Below are 18,750 nucleotides of genomic sequence, written 5' to 3'. Positions count from 1 at the left end.
AGATGTACTACGTCACGTTTTTTTCTTTCCCAATGCTAAACAGAAAAAGTAAACACCCTTATTTGTTCGTCAGGCCCGGTTACAAGGGCATAACACAAAATGGCACACCAAGGACACCGTACAATCACTTACTTTTGAAACTGGGAAGTCCATTATTGAACATACAGTACTTCAGTTTTTATCTCCGTATGTGTCCATTTAATAGAATTCATGATTCATGTGCTGTTGGACAATGAGTTAAGCATGAGTTATCAGGAGTTCCAGCTGATACAGTGGATTAGTTGAATTTGCTTTCATCATTTATAAAAGACATTTGCGGATTCTTCTTGTTACAGTCTTCCGTCCCGTTTACATTGATTGGCGTCAAACCAATTTAAGTGGAGACAGGAATACAGGACCTCTAGCCCCACACACACACACACACACACCCACACACACACACACACTCCCCTGCCACCCTCCCCCCCTTACTAAATAGAAAGAAGTGGTTACTTGATATTCTTCTTGTGGGAGACAAGTAGTTTTCCAGTGCTTCAACTCATGATAAAATCATTTCCAAAAGGGGCGCCCTTACCCAACTAGTGTGGGGACCTCTCTTGCCCGGAGAGCTATACTCGAGTCGTCGAATGTGCGTGGGGCAAGTTTGTACTGTTCTGGCCTCCGGTGAATGTGTTGAACGTATGCAAGGGCTGCATCGCCGCCAGGGAGTTGGGGATCATGGTGATGGTGTTGGCCGTCATGAGCGGGATGTCGTCCGGGGACCTCCTGAGCGTGAGCGTGTAGTCAGGCGGGCAGGTCAGCCTCAGGGTGTCGTGGGTCTGCAGTGACTCGCACTCGTGCCCGTGCTCCAGCTGCTTCATCTGCAGCGACATGATCTCCTCGTTCTGCAGGTGGGCCAGGTCATTGGCCGCCCCCCTCGGCGGGCTTTGCCGCCGGTGGGTCTCGTGGCGGCGCTTATCCTTCTTGTAGTACAGGGCGGCGAAGGCCAGGATGTTCAGAAAGAGCAAGGAGGCCCCCACTGCAATGGTCACGCTCAGTTCTGTCGAGTAGTCCCGCTTGTCCTCGATCAGCACCGTCGTCTCCTCCGGGTTGGACTTCCGCGTCTCCTTGGCCTGCTTGGGGTTGTGGGAGGGGCTCAGCGGAGGCCGCTTGGTGGTGGAGGTCCACAGCTTGCGGGTCACGTAGGGGAAGGGGGTGGAGTCCGTCTGCGGGACCTTGGTGGTCGTCGAGACGTACTGGAAGATCTCGTTCAGGTTGTGCAGGTGAGGCACCAGCTCCAACCAGAACGCCACCTTGGTGGCCCGATAGTGCTCGCGGACTCTTGGCTTCAGGCCGATGTGCAGGTAAAGTTGGTCCTTTGGGTTGTACTTGGACCAGGCAACCTCCTCAAACCGGTTTGGCTTCGTGTGGATGAACTTTGTGTCTTGCGGGACGGGCTGATTCGGATCGCTAGGGGACAAACAGAAAAGGAGATTAATGATAAAGAAGCCGACTTCTCTTTTTATAGCACTTCTAATGTATCAAAAAAGTCCCAAGGGACGTCGTGTAAAATTTGATGCAAGACATGTCTATGGAACATGACAGAGCAGGAACAGGCGATGTCAGTGCTGGACATGATGTCGAGTTAAGCTAATCCCTTTCTGCCTGTATCTAATCCATATTCCTCCACATCCATTTCTCTAACAGCCTCTCAGATTCCTTTTCTGCTGACAGCCAGTTCCAGGTGTCTACCACTCTCCTTAGAGTTATAGAACACTACAGCACGGAAACAGGGCTTTTGGCCCATGTATATGTGCCGCACTATTAACCTGCCTAGTCCTATCGACCTGTACCCAAACCATACCCTTCCTATCCATATACCTATCCAAATTTCTCTTAAATGTTGAAATTGAACCCACATCTACCACTACCACTGACAGCTTGTTCCACATTTGGACCATGATCTGAGTAATGAAGTTCCCCTCATGTTCCCCTTAAACATTTCACCCTTCACCCTTAACCCATGACCTCTAGTTCTATTCTCAATCAACCTCAGTAGAAAAAGCCTGCTTACGTTTATCCTATCAATTCCCCTCATAATTTTGTATACCTCTATCAAATCTCTCCTCATTCTTCTGCGTGCCAAGGAATAAAACCTGTGTAAAAAACTTGCCCCACATTTCTCCCTTAAATTGCTGCTTTCTCACTTCAAATGCATGTTCTCTCGTTCTCGATATATCCACCCTAGAATGAAGGTTCTATCTGTCTACCATATCTAAGCCTCTCATAAGGAATTCAACTTGGAAAAGTATGAAGTGATTCACATTGGAAGGTCGAATTTAAAAGCAGAATGCAGGATTACTGGCAGGACTCCTGACAGTGTGAAGGAAGAGAGGGATCTTGGTGTCTTCGGCTAGAGATCCCTCAAGTTGATAGGGTGGTTAAGAAGATGTATGGACAGTTAACTTTCATTAATCGGGGGACTGCGTTCAAGAGCCGTGAGGTAATGTTGCAACTCTACAAAATCCTAGTTAGTCAACATCTGGAATACGGTACTCAGTTCTAATCACCTCATTATAGGAAGGATATTGGAAGCTTTAGAGAGGCTGCAGAGGAGATTTATCAGGATGCTGCCTGCATTCGAGGGCATGTATTAGGAGGATAGTTTGAGGGAGCAAGGGTTTTTCTCTTTGGAGTGAGGTAGGATAACAGGTAACTTCAGAAAGGTGTACAAGCTGATAAGAGGCACAGATTGTACAGATAGCCAGGAACTTTTTCCCAGGGCAGAAATGACTAATACAAGGAAGCATAATTTATAGGTGATTGGAGGGAGATGTCAGAGATACGTTTTTTACATAGAGTGGTAGTTGTGTGGAACACATTGCCAGGGATGGTGGTAGAGGCAGATACATCAGGGACATTTAAGAACTTTTCAGATAGGATGTCTATGTAGAGACCAGCTGTTTGAGTGAATGCCGGCCGGTTTAGCAAGCAGAGCGGCAGACACCCCTGCTGAAATCTGGAGGAAAACACACAGAGGATGCAGAGAGGGAACACAAAGTCGAGGAAAGAGGACCGGGTCGAGACAACAGAGACTTATGGAGAAAAGGATTTCGGTGGGTAATAAAATGGACGAGTTGACGGCACTAGCCAGGCATCAGAGAACATTTCGGGAGTGTTGTGTTATGTGTTTCACTGGAACGGGGCTGCACGAGGACATACCCGATCAAAACTTCTCCATGGACGGCTTCCAGACCGTTCTGGCTGACTAGAAGTGCACTGAGAGCGGTAAGCGTAAAGGAGTTGGGTGCTTACTGTTCTGGTTAACAACAGATGGTGCAATATTACGATCGAGGAACGTGTTTGTAGACCAGATATTGAACTTTTTACTGTTGGACTTTGGCTACATTCCACCAAGATACAACACTGGGCGGCACGGGAGGTCGTTCCTGCCTGTGGCCATCGAACTTGCAGCTCCTCCCGTGGAGGGTCAGACACCCTGAGCCAATAGACTGGTCCTGGACTTATTTTCCATCTGGCATAGTTTGCATTTTGTTGTTTGATTGTTTGTGGTTTTTGTATTGCTATATTTATGTTCTATTCTTGGTTGGTGTGGCTGTAACGAAACCCAGTTTCCCTCGGGATCAATGAAGTATATCTATCTTTCTAACTAGTGTTTTGTGTGACTGTATTTTGCTGATGGCTTGCTACCTTATATGTGCTACATGTGCTTTGTACCGTATGTGACTGTCAGTACAGTGTTTTGCACATTAGCCCTGAAGTGATGGTGTTTCATGTATGGTTGAATGGCAATTAAACTTGAACTGCAACTTGAGGGAAAGGATAGATTGATCTTAGAGTTGAAACACAGAAACATAGAAAACCTACAGCACAGTACAGGCCCTTCGGCCCACAAAGCTGTGCCAATCATGTCCTTACCTTAGAAATTACTTAGGGTTACACATAGCCCTCTATTTTTCTAAGCTCCATGTACCTGTCCAGGAGTCTCTTAAAAGACCCTATCGTATCTACCTTCACCAACGTCGCCGGCAGCCCATTCCATGCACTCGTTACTCTCTGCATAAAAAACTTACCCCTGACATCCCCTCTGTACCTACTTCCAAGCATCTTAAAACTGTGCCCTTTCATGTTAGCCATTTCAGCCCTGGGAAAAAGCCTCTGACTATCCACACGATCAATGCCTCTCATCATCTTATACAATTCTATCAGGTCACCTCTCATCCTCCGTCGCTCCAAGGAGAAAAGGCTGAGTTCACTCAACCTATTCTCATGAGGCGTGCTCCCCAATCCAGGCAACGGTCATTGTACATCTCCTCTGCACCCTTTCCACATCCTTCCTGCAGTGAGGCAACCAGAACGGAAGGTCAGCAGAACATCATGGATGGAAATGCCTCTGCTGTGCTGTTATGCTCTATGTTCTACATTCTATAATTTCATAAACTTTTATCAGGTGTCCCTTTAGCCTCTGAAATTTGTGCGCTTGTGAAGTGTGGTTGAATGGAATGTGCTGTAGATCAAACACATAACCCAGATAACATTTTAACCTATGTACTGTATATCAGAAGAACACAGCAACAGGATGTTCTATGTTCCATTTTATGAATTAGAATGGATATCTTTCACATGGAGAGTACTGGGGGTGGGGGTGGAGGGTGTAGATGTTTACTTTTTACTATGATGTTGAGGCGTCAGCCCTATTTCTAAGGTAAACTCTACGTGGTCTGCACTCACCCGGTCTTGGCAAAGTTGGTCCAATAGGTCATCACCACTGCGCTGAGCATAACATCGTTCTTGGAGAAGTTGCAGGGGAAGAGGTCGGTGGGGCCGATCATAGGGACACCGAAGACGTAGGGGACCTCGTCGCCGTGGGCAGCGTCAGACCAGCCGGGCTTCATGTCACTTTGGCAGTGGTGGTAGAAGGCGTAGAAGTAGGTGGGGGAACCGTACTGAGCGTGCAGGTCCGCCGTCGCTACGGCCGGTGCCACCCATTGGTGGTCGGTGAAGAGCGCCACCAGGGTCTTGCGACGGGTCTCCGGGTTCTCTTTGTCTGCCCAATCTGTGTACATGAACTTGATGGTCTCCCTCAGGGTGTCCTTCCCCTCCGGGTAACCGTAAAGGTTGTCCACAAAGTTGGAGACGGCAAAGTCGAAGTCACTGGCCGAAATGCCGTCCTCGTTGTCCACCATGTTTTCCACAAACTTCAGCCCTTCCCCTTGGTTGACGCCCAGCATGATGTCGTAGTTGAGGAACTCGCCCTGCTCCATCAGGATCTGGGGGTCGTCCGGGATGACGTCGCCGTCAATGACCGGCCCAAAGGCGATGTGGTAGCGGGCGGGCATGATGTCCTGCTCGATCAGCTCCTTGTATGTCTTCATCCGTAGGCACTCCACCAGGTTGATGGTGTCGAGCATGCTACAGCCAACCTTCTCGGCAAGCAGTCGAGTGTACTTGGCAGGCTGGTAATTCACTGCCCAGCTGGACAAGGCTGTCCCACTCTGGATTATTGCCTTCTGGAAGAGACCTGTTGGTTGAAGAAGAGAAGCCAATCAATGGTTGTCCTCGGTCTGGACTACAGGAGGATCCACCAGTTCATTATTATACTCAGTGGGCACTTTAATAGGTACACCTGTACACCTGCTCGTTAATGCAAATATCTAATTTGTCAACCATGTGTCAGCAACTCAATGTATACAAGCATGCAGACATGGTCAAGAAGTTCGGTTGTTGTTCAGACCAAACATCAAAACGGGGAAGAAATGTGACCTAAGTGACTTTGACTGCGGAATGATTATTGGTGCCAGATTGGGTGCTAATCACCTGGAATCTTCATGCACAACAGTCCCCTAACTTTACTGAGGATTGTGCAGAAAACAAAAAATATCCAATGAGCAGCAGATCTGTGGGTGATCTGTGGGTGAAGATACCTTGTTAATGAGAGAGGTCAGAGGAGAGTAGCCAGATTGGTTCAAGCTGACAGAAAGGCGACAATAACTCAAATAACCAGGTGTTACAACAGTGATGTGCAGAAGAGAATCTCTGAATGAACAACATGTTGAACCTTGTAGTAGATGGGCCACAGCAACAGAAGACCACTCAGCGGCCACTTTATTCAGTACCCCTTGTACTAATAACGTGGCCTCTTGAGTGTTGATCAGCAATGTAATACTGATAGTGTGTCCTTTAAGAAGTGAACCATGACACCACTGCTCTCTATTTTTACATTGAAAACATTGAACTGACTAGAGCTAGTTTGATAGTAGATATAAGAAACAAAAATGCTTCTTTAATTTATTACGAAGTATTACGAAGCTGCCACATAACAAATTTTGCAACGTATACTGCTGATATTAAACCTGATTCTGATTCCTTTCTAACTCCCTCTGCCTATTTTTCTATCTTTCTTTCTCCCTGTCTACCTCTCTTCATCTCTCTCTATTCTTTTCTTTCTGTCTTTTACTTTCTTTCTCTTTGTCTAAATCTCTTTTCCATAAGACCATAAGAATTAGACTATTTGGTCCATCGAGTCTATTCTATACCCAGTGTGAAGGACATCTTCAAAAGATGATGGCTCAGATAGGCAGCATCCATCATTAAGGACCCCAATACCCAGGACATACTCTCTTCTCATTACTTCCAACGGGTACATGAGCCTCAGACTTCCTCACTGGTTCTGTCCCCTTCACCATCAGATTACTAAATTGATATTGAACTATGAACACTACTTCACTATTTTGCTGTCTTGCACTACTTATTGATTTTAGTCTAGTCCTCCTTCTTCTCCTCCACATTTTTTTATTCTGGTATCTTCCCCCTTCCTTTCTTCAGTTACTAAGTCCTGAAGAAGGATCTGAGCTCGAAGTGTTGGCTGTTTATTCACTTTCATGGATGCTGCCTGACTGGCTGAACATCCCCAGAAGGGTGCCTGCTGCTCTGGATTTCCAGTATCTGCAGAACAAGGTCAAATCAGCATCAGAATCAGGTTTGTTATCGCTGACATATGTCATGGAATTTGGTGTTTTGCTGCAGCAGAACAGTGCCATACATAAAAAAATACTAAAGATCAAAGTTCAAAGTAAATTTATTATCTAAGTACATACAGCACTCTGCAAAAGTCTAAGGCACATATATACAGAGGGGCTAAGAGTTTTGCACGGTACTGTAGCAACTTTATGTATTGCACTGAACTGATGCTGCTGCTGCAGAAAAGCACATTTCATGACAGATGTGAGTGATGATAAACCTGATTCTGATATGAGTCACCCCCCGCCTCTGGCACTCCTTCTCTGCCGCCTGTCCCACACCCCTCCCACAGCGCTCCACCCTCGCCGTTCCCAATATCCTTTGCTCCTGCCAGATTTACACATTCGCTTCCTGCTCCACGTTCACAAATACAGTACAGTGCAAAAGTCTCAGGCACCTATATATATATATGTGTGTGTGTGTGTGTGTGTGTGTGTGCCTAAGGCTTTTGCATGGTACTGTATATACGTCAGTGATAATAATTCTGATTCTGCAATAAAATATTGATAGAGTACTCTCATGAGGATTGTACCACGTAGCTAACTGCCCTAAATCTCAGCTGTGGCTCAAATGATCTGCATGCCTACCTATACCACTCCGACTGGAGCCATGCCATCTTCTCGCAGGGGCGGCACAGTGGTGCAGCAGTTAGTATAGCACTATTACAGTGCCAGCGACACCGGTTCAACTTCCACGCTGACTGTAAGGTGTTTTTACTTCCACTCCATGACTGCGTGGGTTTCCTCCGGGTGCTCTGGTTTCCTCCCACATTCCAAAGATGTATCGATTAGTAGGTGAATTGGTCACATGGGTGTAACAGTGCAACATAGGCTCAATGGGCTGGAAGGGTCTGTTACAATATTGTATCTCTAAATAAAATAAAAGAACAGCCTAAACTCCCACACTATCAGGTTCAAGAACAGCTACTTCCCTTCAACCATTCAGTGCGTGAACCAACTTGCACAACCCTGATCATTACCTTAGTGGAACAACACTATGAACACTGGAGAAGGGTCTAGGCCTGAAACAACAACTGTTTACTCATTTCCATAGATGCTGCCCGACCTGCTGAGTTCCTCCTGAATTTTGTGCGTACTGCTTTGATCACTTTGCTTTACGCTACAATGCTTTTCTTGGCTCTAATTGTTCTTTCTTCTGAAAAATATTCATGGTTTAATTTTAATTTGCGCATTTATTGGTAATCTGCTTCTCTGATGCTCTGTGCCTGTGATGCTCCGAGTTGCACCTTTGCGTACGTATTCTGTGCCCATGACAATAAACTTGACTCTGACTTCCACTTTGACTTTGATCCCTCTATGACTTATTTATTCAAGTACCTGTTCAAGTGACTCTGAAATGTTGTTACTGTTCCTGCCCCTGCGCCTTCCTCTGGCAGTTCATTCCAGATATCAAGCATTCTTTGTAGGAAAGAATTACCCCTCACAACCCCTTTAAACCTGGGTCCTTTTTACAAAGATTCATTTAATTATTTAGAGATAGAACACAGTGTGGCCCTCCTGGCCTAATGAGCCTATTTATACCCACGTGGCCAATCAACCTACTAACATGCACGTCTTCGGAATTGGAAGCCAGAGCACTTGGAAGAAACCCACGAGGTCACAGGGAAATTGTACAAATTCCTTACAGACTGCAGTGGGTATTGAACCCAGACTGGTAGCACTGTATCAGTGTTACGTTAACCGTTAGGCTACCAAGCCATCCATAAAAAAAGACTGGCAAAACACAGTACTTTTCCTGTGCAGTTCTGAGACCCATTTTCCCAAATGAAGCGGAGAAATATAATTTATTTTCAATTTATTGTACTTAATGCTCCTAATGTAATCTGCTCTGTATTAGGGATAATGAATGTTGACACTCAGTTAATGAACTCCATAAGTCAGGGTAAAGAGGACAGGAGTTGGGATGTTGAAGTTGGTGATGCCTAAATTGGAGTACTGTGTGCTGTTTTGGTTGGCTACCTACAGGAAAGATATCAATAAGCTTGAAAGAAAGCAAAGAAATTTTACGAGGATATTGCTGCAGCATGAGGATCTGAGTTATAGAGAAAGGTTGAGTCAGTTGAGGCTTTATGCCCTTGAGCATTGGAGAAAGAAAAGCGATTTGATAGAGGTATTACGAGGGGTACAGTTAGGGTGAATGCATGCAGGCTTTTCCCTATCTGGTTGGCTAAAACTAGAACTAGAGGTCATAGGTTTAGGGTGAAAGGTGAAACATTTAAGGTGACTCAGACAGGAAATCCACTCAGAGGGTGTAGCGATTGTGGAATGAACTGCCAGAGGAAGTTATGGATGGGAGCTCAATTGTGACATTTAAGAGAAATTTGGATTAGTATATTGTAACATTAAGGAGAACAAGGATGAAAGAGGTTTGGAGGGATATGGTCTGGGTGCGGGTTGATTCTGACCTCCAATGCTGTCTCTGAGGAGTCCGCATGTTCATCTTATGGCCACATCAGTTTCCTCCCACACCACATTTTCCTTCAAAGATATTGCCTCACCCACTAAGTTCCTCCAACAATTTCTTCTTTGCTCCACATTCCAGCATCTTCAGTTTTGTGTGTCTCCATTTTATTGCCTACCCATCACTAGCCATCTCTTGCACCACCCCTTTTGCCCTCACAAAGGATCTTGAATTGAAACAACTACAGTCCATTTCCCTCCACAGATGCTGTCTGACCCAGTGAGTTAGAACATAGAACTAAGCACAATACAGGTCATTCAGTCCATGATGTTGTGTTGATCTTTTAACCTATTCCAAGATCAATCTAAACCTTCCTTCCCACATAGAATCCCATTTTTCTTTCATCCATGTGCCTATCTAAGGGTTTCTTAAATGCCATTAATGTACTTGCCTCTACCACTACCCCTGGTTGGGTATTCCATGAACCCACCACTCTCTGTGTAAAATACTTACTTCTGACATTCTCCCCTCTATTTCTCTCCAATCATCTTGAAATTTAAAGGCATCTATTAGTCTTGTGAGACCATGGATCTGCACCTGGAAAGTCTTCACTCTCCAGGGTGCAGGCCTGAGCAAGGTTGTATGGAAGACCAGCAGTTGCCCAAGCTGCAAATCTCCCCTCTCCACGCATCGATGTTGTCCAAGGGAAGGGCACTAGATTCGATACAGTTTGGCACCAGTGTCGTCACAGAGCACTGTGTGGTTAAGTGCCTTGCTCAAGGACACAACACGCTGCCTTGGCTGGGGATCGAACTCACGATCACTAATCTAATGCCTTAACCACTTGGCCACGTGCCCACAGCCCTTAGTATTAGCCATTTCTGCCCTGTAAAAAAGTCTCTGGCTGTCCACTCGATCTATACCTCTTGTCATCCCCTCTGCAATCTGATTTCTGAATGGACATTGAATCCAAGAATACTACCTCACTCCTTTTTATTTCTATTGTGTCCACTACTTATTTCATACATATGTATGAAATATATATAGATTTATATTTATTGATCATTTTATATATAGAGATAGAAATAGATATATACACTGTAATTCACATTTTTCCATTATTATGCATTGCATTGTACTGCTGGTACCAAGACAACAAATTTCATGACATATGCTGGTGATATTAAACTGATTCTGATCTTGTACACTTCTATCAAGGTGCTTGGAGGTCTAAGTTCCTCCAGTCATTTGATTTTTATTCCAAAGACACGCTAGGGCTTGGTTATTTGCATATTAGAAATAGTCCCTGGAATATGTGGCTGGCTGGTGGAAGAATGAGGTGTTAATTCGCATGTGTGAGACAATGTTATGGGGAAACAAGTGGGGAGCTGGGACGGATGGGATTGTCCAGTAAATCAGTATGAGCTCGGTGGAATGTCTCTCTCTCTCTCTCTCTCTCTCTCTCTGTGGAATGTAGAAAAGGAAAGGGTGTCTGGGATGCGCTGCTAGTGCTGATAGTGGAGGCAAATACGAAAGAGGCATTTTGGAGTTCTAAGATAGACACATAACGGATGGTGGGAAGAATATGTCTCTACCAAAGGAGGTGTAAGGTACTCTTTCCCTCTGCTAGCCTGCAGGTCACCATTGGGAAAGGTGTGGCACCTGCTTAGACCACAACTCCCCTCCCCCCAGTCAGGGTCATGTGAAGCTATGGGTGCAGCTGGTGCATATTTCAAGTCCTGGTTATGTGATCACAGACACCAGGCAGACAAACTCTGAAGATATTGATAATGGCTGGGGTCACCCGTCTTGTAAAGAAGGCAATGATAAACAACTTCTGTAGAGAAATTTACCAAGAACAATCATGGTCAAAGACCATGATCACCCATGTCATACGACACAGCACATAATAATGATGATATAATTATGAAGAGAATGAAGGTATATGTACTTGTGTAGACAGAAGTGATTATTTTAATAGGCTTCTAATTACTAGTTTAATTAATTTGGCACAACACTTGGGCAGGAGTGTCTGTTCCTGTGCTGCACTAATCTATGTTCTATGTTCTAGGATAAGACTTGCTGAACCTACCCAGAGTGTGAGAGCAAATGAAACTAAACAGCCAATCCACCCGTGGTAGATCCAAAATAGATCTTTAGTATGAGAAACACATTACTTCCCGCATTGTCAATTAAAGAAAGTTTTAACACAATCCGTACTTGGAAATCCACACTTGGCACAATCACGTTACAGTGACAGTGAACAGCATTTGGGGTAAGATTCCCACCACTGACCTTAAGGAGTTTGTATGTTCTCCCCATTGCTGCATGGGTTTCCTCAGGGTGCTCCGGTTTCCTCTCACAGTCCAAAGGCGTACCGGTTGGTAGGTTAATTGGTCACTGTAAATTGTCCCATGAATAGGTTAGGACGAAATTGGGGTTGTGAGCAGTGCAACTCGAAGGGCCGGAAAGACCTGTTCCGTGCTGTGCTTCAGTAAATCAATAAGTCCCAAAGGCCTGCGGGGATGATTAGCTCCCAAAGTGCTGGAAACTGAGGGGGAGTTGATGGGACCATGGGGAGAATGACATGGGATTGGTCTAGGGTTGTGTTCAGAGTTCAAATTTCAAAGTAAATTTATTATGCAGTATATATACGACACTGTATACTATCCTGAGATCCATTTTCTTCTGGGCATTTACAAGAAAGCAAAGAAACACTGAAAAACTACACACAAAGACTGACAAGCAACCAATGTGTAAAAGAAGACAAACTGTGAATAAAAACAGATAACTACAGTAGATTAGCTTGCCAATGGTGCAGTGGCATCTGCATCGGACTATGAGGTGAGTGGGCCCGCGTTCAAATCCGACCGGCTCCTTGCACACTTTCCATCTGTGCTGGGTTGTGCATCGAGCCAGGAACTCGGCTTCATAAAAAACAGACAGATGCTAAAGGTTGCTACCCAATGTACCACAAGACATGGAAGCGAACAACAACTAGATAGATGGATAAATAAATAAACATAAAGGCCTCCGTTAGTCTTGCAAAACCATGGATCTGCGCCTGGAAAGTCTTCACTCTCCAGGGCGCAGGCCTGGGCAAGGTTGTATGGAAGACCAGCAGTTGCCCATGCTGCAATTCTCCCCTCTCCACGACACCGATGTTGTCCAAGGGAAGGGCATTAGGACCCATACAGCTTGGCACCAGTGTCGTCGCAGAGCAATGTGTGATTAAGTGCCTTGCTCAAGGACACAACACGTTGCCTCGGCTTGGGCTCGAACTCACGACCTTTAGGTTGCTAGTCCAATGCCTTAACCACTTGGCCACGTGCCCACACTAAATAAACAAACAAATAAATAAATAAATGGAAACTGAGAACATGAGTTGTAGACTCCTCAAAAGTGAGTCCGTAGGTTGTGAAATCACTTCAGGAGCCTTACAGTTGAAGGGTAATAACTGCTCCTCATCTTGATGGTGCGAGTCCTGAGGGTCCGGCACCTCCTTCCCAAAGGCAGCACTGAGAAGAGGGCATGACTTGGATGGCGGGAGTTGTTAGTGACGGATCTTGCTTTCCTGTGGAATCACTCCTTGTAGATGTGCTCAGTAGTGAGGAGGGCTTCGCCTGTGATGGGCTGGGCTATGTCCACCACTTCTTGTAAGCTCTCTGTTAGATTGCGGGTCAGCACAGACTGGTGGGCTTGAGGGTCTATTTCCGTAAATAAGCTAGCATAAACCAATGGCTGAATATCCTGTCTCTAAGGCGTGCATTGTATTAACTCTCATTCTACATGCTTCCTTTTACCTGCTCCTAATATCTTACAATGCTCTGTACTTTTCCAGATTAGAAAGAAGTTATTCACCTTTCAGTGGTAGCGAAAGGCCACAGAGCCTGAAACTTCACACAAAACACATTAAAGCTGGTGTATCTGTAAATGGACTGGCATAACCTCAGAAACCTCAAAGTGTAACAGTCATCCATGGTTCAAAATGAATCAAAGCCGAGCTTGGCTTACTTCAGAAGAATGGAGTCTTGAGTTGCTTCACTGAAGTGTCTGTCATCTGTCAGTACAAATTTGCCCAGTGTTTAATAATGCATTTTATGTTTTATGTCTTGCAGATTAAACAGCAACTCACTTAAGATCAATGTATTCTCCATTAAATCCTATGAACTGTCACAACTATAGAAGTAATGCATACAAGATGTTGGAGGAACTCAGCAAGTCAGGAACCATCTATGGAGAGGAATAAAGAGACAGCATTTCAGGCCAAGACCATTCATCAGTCTGGATTTCTAGCATCTGCAGATACTCTTGTATTTACAACTACGGAAATAGTTGACCTGGTTGTTGTGCCAGGCTGTTGCCGTTAGCAGTGGTGGTCGGGATTCAATTCCCGCTGCTGTCTATAAGGTTGCTCCCATCACTGTGTGGGCCTCCCCTGGGTGCTCTGGTTTCCTCCCACATTCCAAAGACCTACAGGTTAGTAAGTTGTGGGCATACTATTTTGGTGCCATTCCTGGGGTGCCTATAGCATATTCTTGGATCATGTTGGTCACTGATTCAAATGATGCGCTTCACTGTATGTTTCAGTGTGCATGTGACAAATAAAGCTAAATTTCACTTTAATTTTCATTCCAGGACATGGATGGAGATAGCCTGTTCCCTCCTAGTGAGGTTTACTGTACACAGGATTTACTTTCCATTCCAACGACAGCGTCCCATAATTGGGATACTAATTACATTATTTGCCCCCTTGGCCAGTCAAGGTTCTTCACATGCTCCACACAATACTCCCAAGATAGATAAATTAGCAACACCATCTAGTATGCAGACCCAATGTGCAGGATTGCAAGAGTCTACATAAGGCTGCAGACTCAGGCAGCTCCACATTAGCTCAAGCCTCCCTTCACCGAGGACATCTTCAAGAAGGTAGCATCCATTGTCAGGGCCCATCACCATCTGGGACATGCCTTTCTCCCACTACCACCATCAGGGAGGAGGCAAAGTGGATGCAGAGAGGATGTTTCCAATAGTGGGAGAATCTAAGAATACAGGACACAGCCTCAAAATAAAAGTATGTCCCTTTAGAATAGAGTTGATGAGGCATTTATTTTAGCTAGAGGGAGGGGATCTGTGGAGACCATTGTTAAAAGCAGAAGGCCAGTTTATCAGGCATATCTAAAGCAGAAATTGATAGATGAGGATGCCAAACGTTACAGAGAGAAGACAGAAGAATGTCCTTTGTCCTATGTACAGGAGTCTAAAGACTCATACTCCATGATAAAAGAACAACCTCTTTCCCTCAGCCATCAGATTTATGAATGACACAAGAACCGATGGACACTACTCACTCTCCTTTTTTTCCTTGTACTATTTATTTCTTTTGTATTTGTGTATGGTGCATATTGTGTATAATTTTATATCATTGCCCTATACTGCAAAACAACATGCTTCATGTCATAAGCACAAGAAATTCACAGATACTGGAAATGCAAAGCAACACATATTATATAAGACATTAGCAAGGCCTAATTTGGAGAATTGCGTGCATTTTGGTTTCCTACCTGCAGCAAAATTGCAAATAAGGTTGAAAGAGTGCAGAAAATTTATGACGATTTTGCCGGGTCTGGAGGATCTGAATTATATGGAAAAGTGGAATAGGTAAGGACTTTATTCCTTGGAATGTAGAAAATTGAGAAGAGATCTGATAGAGATACACAAAATTATGAGGGGGATAGATAGGGTAAATGCAAGTAGACTTTTTGCACTGAAATTGGGTGGGACTACAACTAGATGTCATGAGTTAAGGGGAACACCAGGAGAAACTTCTTCACTCAGAGGGTCTTGACAGTGTAGAACGAGCCTGCCTGTCCATGTGGTGCATGTGAGCCCAATTTCAATGTTTAAGAGAAGTTTGGATAGGTAGATGGATGGTAGGGGTTCTATAGGAATGAGCCAAAGCAATATTTACTTCATGAACCCAATACAGATTACAGATTACAGAGGAGGGGATGTTTGCTGTCCTGAGGCCCCGAGGACTGAACAAGGTGTTCCCTCGGACCCTGTGGGGCATAAATGCAGAAATTGCAGGGGCCCTAGCAAAGATATTTAAGTCATCCTTAGCAACAGTTGAGGTATCGAAGGATTAGAGAACAGCTAATATTATTCCACTGTTTAAGAAGGGCTCAAAAAATAAACCAGGAAACTATAGGCCAATGAGCCTGACATCAGTAGTGGGAAAGTTATTGGAAGGTATTCTAAGGGAATGGATATATGAGCACTTGGATAGACAAGGAATGGTTAGGGACTGTCACATGGCTTTGTGCATCGTATGTCATCTGTAACCAATCTTAAGAGAGCTTTGATGGGAGTGGGCAGCACAGGCTGAATGGGCTGAAGGCCCTGTTTCTGTGCTGTAATTTTCTATGATTCTATGACTCTCTCTGGCAACAACAACCCAGTTCAAATTCCCTTTTAATTATGCATCTCCCACCCTTTGTTCTATTACTGTATACATATGCAATATCTCACTGTTCACTTTGTTTGGTATCTTTTTATCATCTGTTCTTTTGGCCACTTTCATCTTTCTTAACTTCTGTCCTTCCTCACAATCTTAACATTGACTGAAATATTATGGTTTGCATTGGTTTGGCCTCTGTTTATTGATCTATGCACCCTTGATGAGGCTGGTTCATCTTTTCTTTTCTTCTTTCCTTTTCATCCTCTTTCTTCTTCTGTCCCTCAGGATCAAGGATAAGAAATAATACCGTGAGACAGACAGCACTGTGCAAAATTCTGAGGCACATATGCATAGCTGGGGTGCCAAGACATTTTGCACAGTACCGTGCTTGTTGGCACGGAGCAGAGAGCTAGTCCGTAAAACTGGCGGAAGTAAAGGATGTTGGGAATAGTGAAGATGGAGGACTGCGGGGGGGGGGCGGGTAGGGACAGGTAACAGGGAAGGAGAGCCAGGGGCAGGGGGTTGGCATGGGTGCAGGCACACCAACCCTGAGACACCAGGCAAGATCATTTGATTCCAAACAACTGGCTTATTGATGAGTACAGAATGTCTCTCAGGTGCCTTCCACTCCCTCCCCTCTTCCTTCCCTTTTCTCGACCATGATTCCCCTCTCCCTGCCCCCTTCCCACTCTCAGTACACAATAGAGACTCATATCAGGATCAGGTTTATCATCATTCACATATGTCATAAAATTAGTTTTTTTGTGTGTGACAGCAGTACAGTGCAATTCATAAAATTACTGCAGTACTGTGCTGAAATCTTAAGCACCCTAGCTATATATACTGTATGCTTAAGACTTTTGCACAGTACTGTAGGAGCAGAATTAGGCCATTTAGTCCATCGAGTATGCTCCACCTTTAACACCCTTGTTGATCAAAAACCTATCAACCTCCACTTTAAATGTACCCAGTAACGTTGCCTCCGAAGCCATCTGATGTAATGAATTCCAATGATTTCTTACCCACTGGCTAAAGGGATTTCTCCTTGTCCCTGTTCTGAAGGATAACCTTCTTCTGCTTCAGCTCTGAGGTGACTACCACAAATGAGTCAGGAATTGCCTGGTGGATGGGTGCATTTTGGTCTATGAGGTGAGGGGTTCCTTTTGCTGCTTATGCTGTGCTTCTGAAGCATGTACATCAGGTTCTCAACACCACCTCAGTTGCTCCTTCTCCACTTTAGAGCATAGAAAGAAAGCATTACAGCACAGTACAAACCCCTTCGCCACAATGTCGGTGCCAACCTTCGAACCCATTCTAAAATCAATTCAACTCTTCCCTCCTACATAGGCCTCCCTTTTTCTAGAATCCATGTGCCTATCTAAGTTTCTTAAATTCCCCTAAGGTAGGTGTCCCTACCACTACCCCTGGCAAGGCGTTCCAAACCCCCACCATTCTATGTGTACAGAACTTACCTCCTAATTTTACTTTGTTCCAATCACTGTAAAATTTTGACCACTTTACAGGCCAAGGGTTTTCATGGATGGCCTGAAAAACATCCTTGAATAGTTTCCTCTGTGCACTAAATACTCCCATCCATGATGGTTTTCACAACAGATAACTGTTTCAGAGGTCAGGGCATACAAATGATATAGCCTAGCATCATTAGTGTAAGTCAGGCCTCACTGGTGTGATGTTGATCTGCGAGAAGACACTGATCAAAGATCTAACTTCAAAGTAAATTTCTTATCAAAGTACGCATCTGCCATCAAATTTCTTGCAGGCATTCACAGTATAACACATACAACAGAATCAATGAAAAAGCAACACACAAACAACAAAGCTAAGAAGACAAACTGTGCGAATTCAAAATAATAATAATAATTAGAAATAAATAAGTAAGTAAATAATATTGAGAACATGAATAACATTGTGAACACGGAACTGACGGCAATGTTGCGGCAGTAGGGTTATGGGGAGAAGGCAGGGGACTGGGGCTGAGAGGGAAATGGATCAGCCAAGATGAAATGGCAGAGCAGACTCAATGGGCCAAATGGCCTAATTCTGCTCCTATATCCTATGGCCTCATGGTCTTATCTCCAGTGCCTTGACGTTCTTTCTGTAGGGAGCACAAATCTCAGGAACATGAGCGAGGGCAGGAGTCACTTTGACTGATAGAATACAAGCCTTTTGCAAGATCTGAGATCTGTCCCTTCAAACACTCTATCCTGAGGCTGTGCCCTCTTGTCCTAGTCTCTCCCACCATGGGAAACATCCTTTCTACATCTATTCTGTCTAAGCCTTTCAATATTCGAAATATTTTAATGAGATTCCCCCCCTCATCCTTCTGAATTAACCAGTGAGTACAGACCCAGAGCCATCAAACGTTCCTCTTATGATAATCCTTTCATTCCTGGAATCATCCTTGTGAACCTCCGCTGGACCCTCTCCAATGCCAGCACATCTTTTCTAAGATGAGGGGCCCAAAACTGTTCACAATACTCAAGGTGAGGCCCCACCAGTGCCTTATAAATCCTCAGCATCACATCCTTGCTCTTGTATTCTTGAAGCGAATGCTAACATGGCATTTCCCTTCCTCACCACCGACTCCACCTGCAAGTTAACCTTCAGGGTGTTGCCATTCCCAACATCCTTTGCCCCTACCAGATTTTGTGACTCACTCTTCACTCCACATCGACAAATACAGTACGGTGCAAAAGTCTTAGGCACCTAGCTGTACATACGTGCTTGAGATCTTTGCACTGTGCTATTTGTTGGATGTAACACTGAGGCTTTAAAAGGTATTGGTCAGACCACACTTGATCAGTTTTGGGTCTCTTATCTAAGAAAGG

General features: G+C 44.6%; 1 protein-coding gene across 4 annotated transcripts in view; it reads right to left on the bottom strand.

Annotated features, from left to right (window-relative positions):
• Window positions 1–439: 439 nt before the first annotated feature.
• nlgn4xa (neuroligin 4 X-linked a) overlaps window positions 440–18,750 on the bottom strand; it is a 355,804-nt gene continuing 337,493 nt past the window's right edge. For all 4 annotated transcript variants that reach the window (XM_072262636.1, XM_072262632.1, XM_072262633.1 and 1 more), the window contains 2 exons: window positions 4,732–5,521; window positions 440–1,449 (listed from right to left, as the gene is read on the bottom strand). In XM_072262636.1, the coding sequence (XP_072118737.1) occupies window positions 609–1,449; window positions 4,732–5,521 (1,631 nt within the window). In that variant the 3' untranslated portion in view covers window positions 440–608. The remainder of the gene's footprint in view (window positions 1,450–4,731; window positions 5,522–18,750) is intronic.

Source organism: Mobula birostris, chromosome 7, assembly GCF_030028105.1.
Source record: "Mobula birostris isolate sMobBir1 chromosome 7, sMobBir1.hap1, whole genome shotgun sequence".
NCBI classification, from domain to species: domain Eukaryota; kingdom Metazoa; phylum Chordata; class Chondrichthyes; order Myliobatiformes; family Myliobatidae; genus Mobula; species Mobula birostris.
This window is presented reverse-complemented; position numbering and strand designations above follow the sequence as displayed.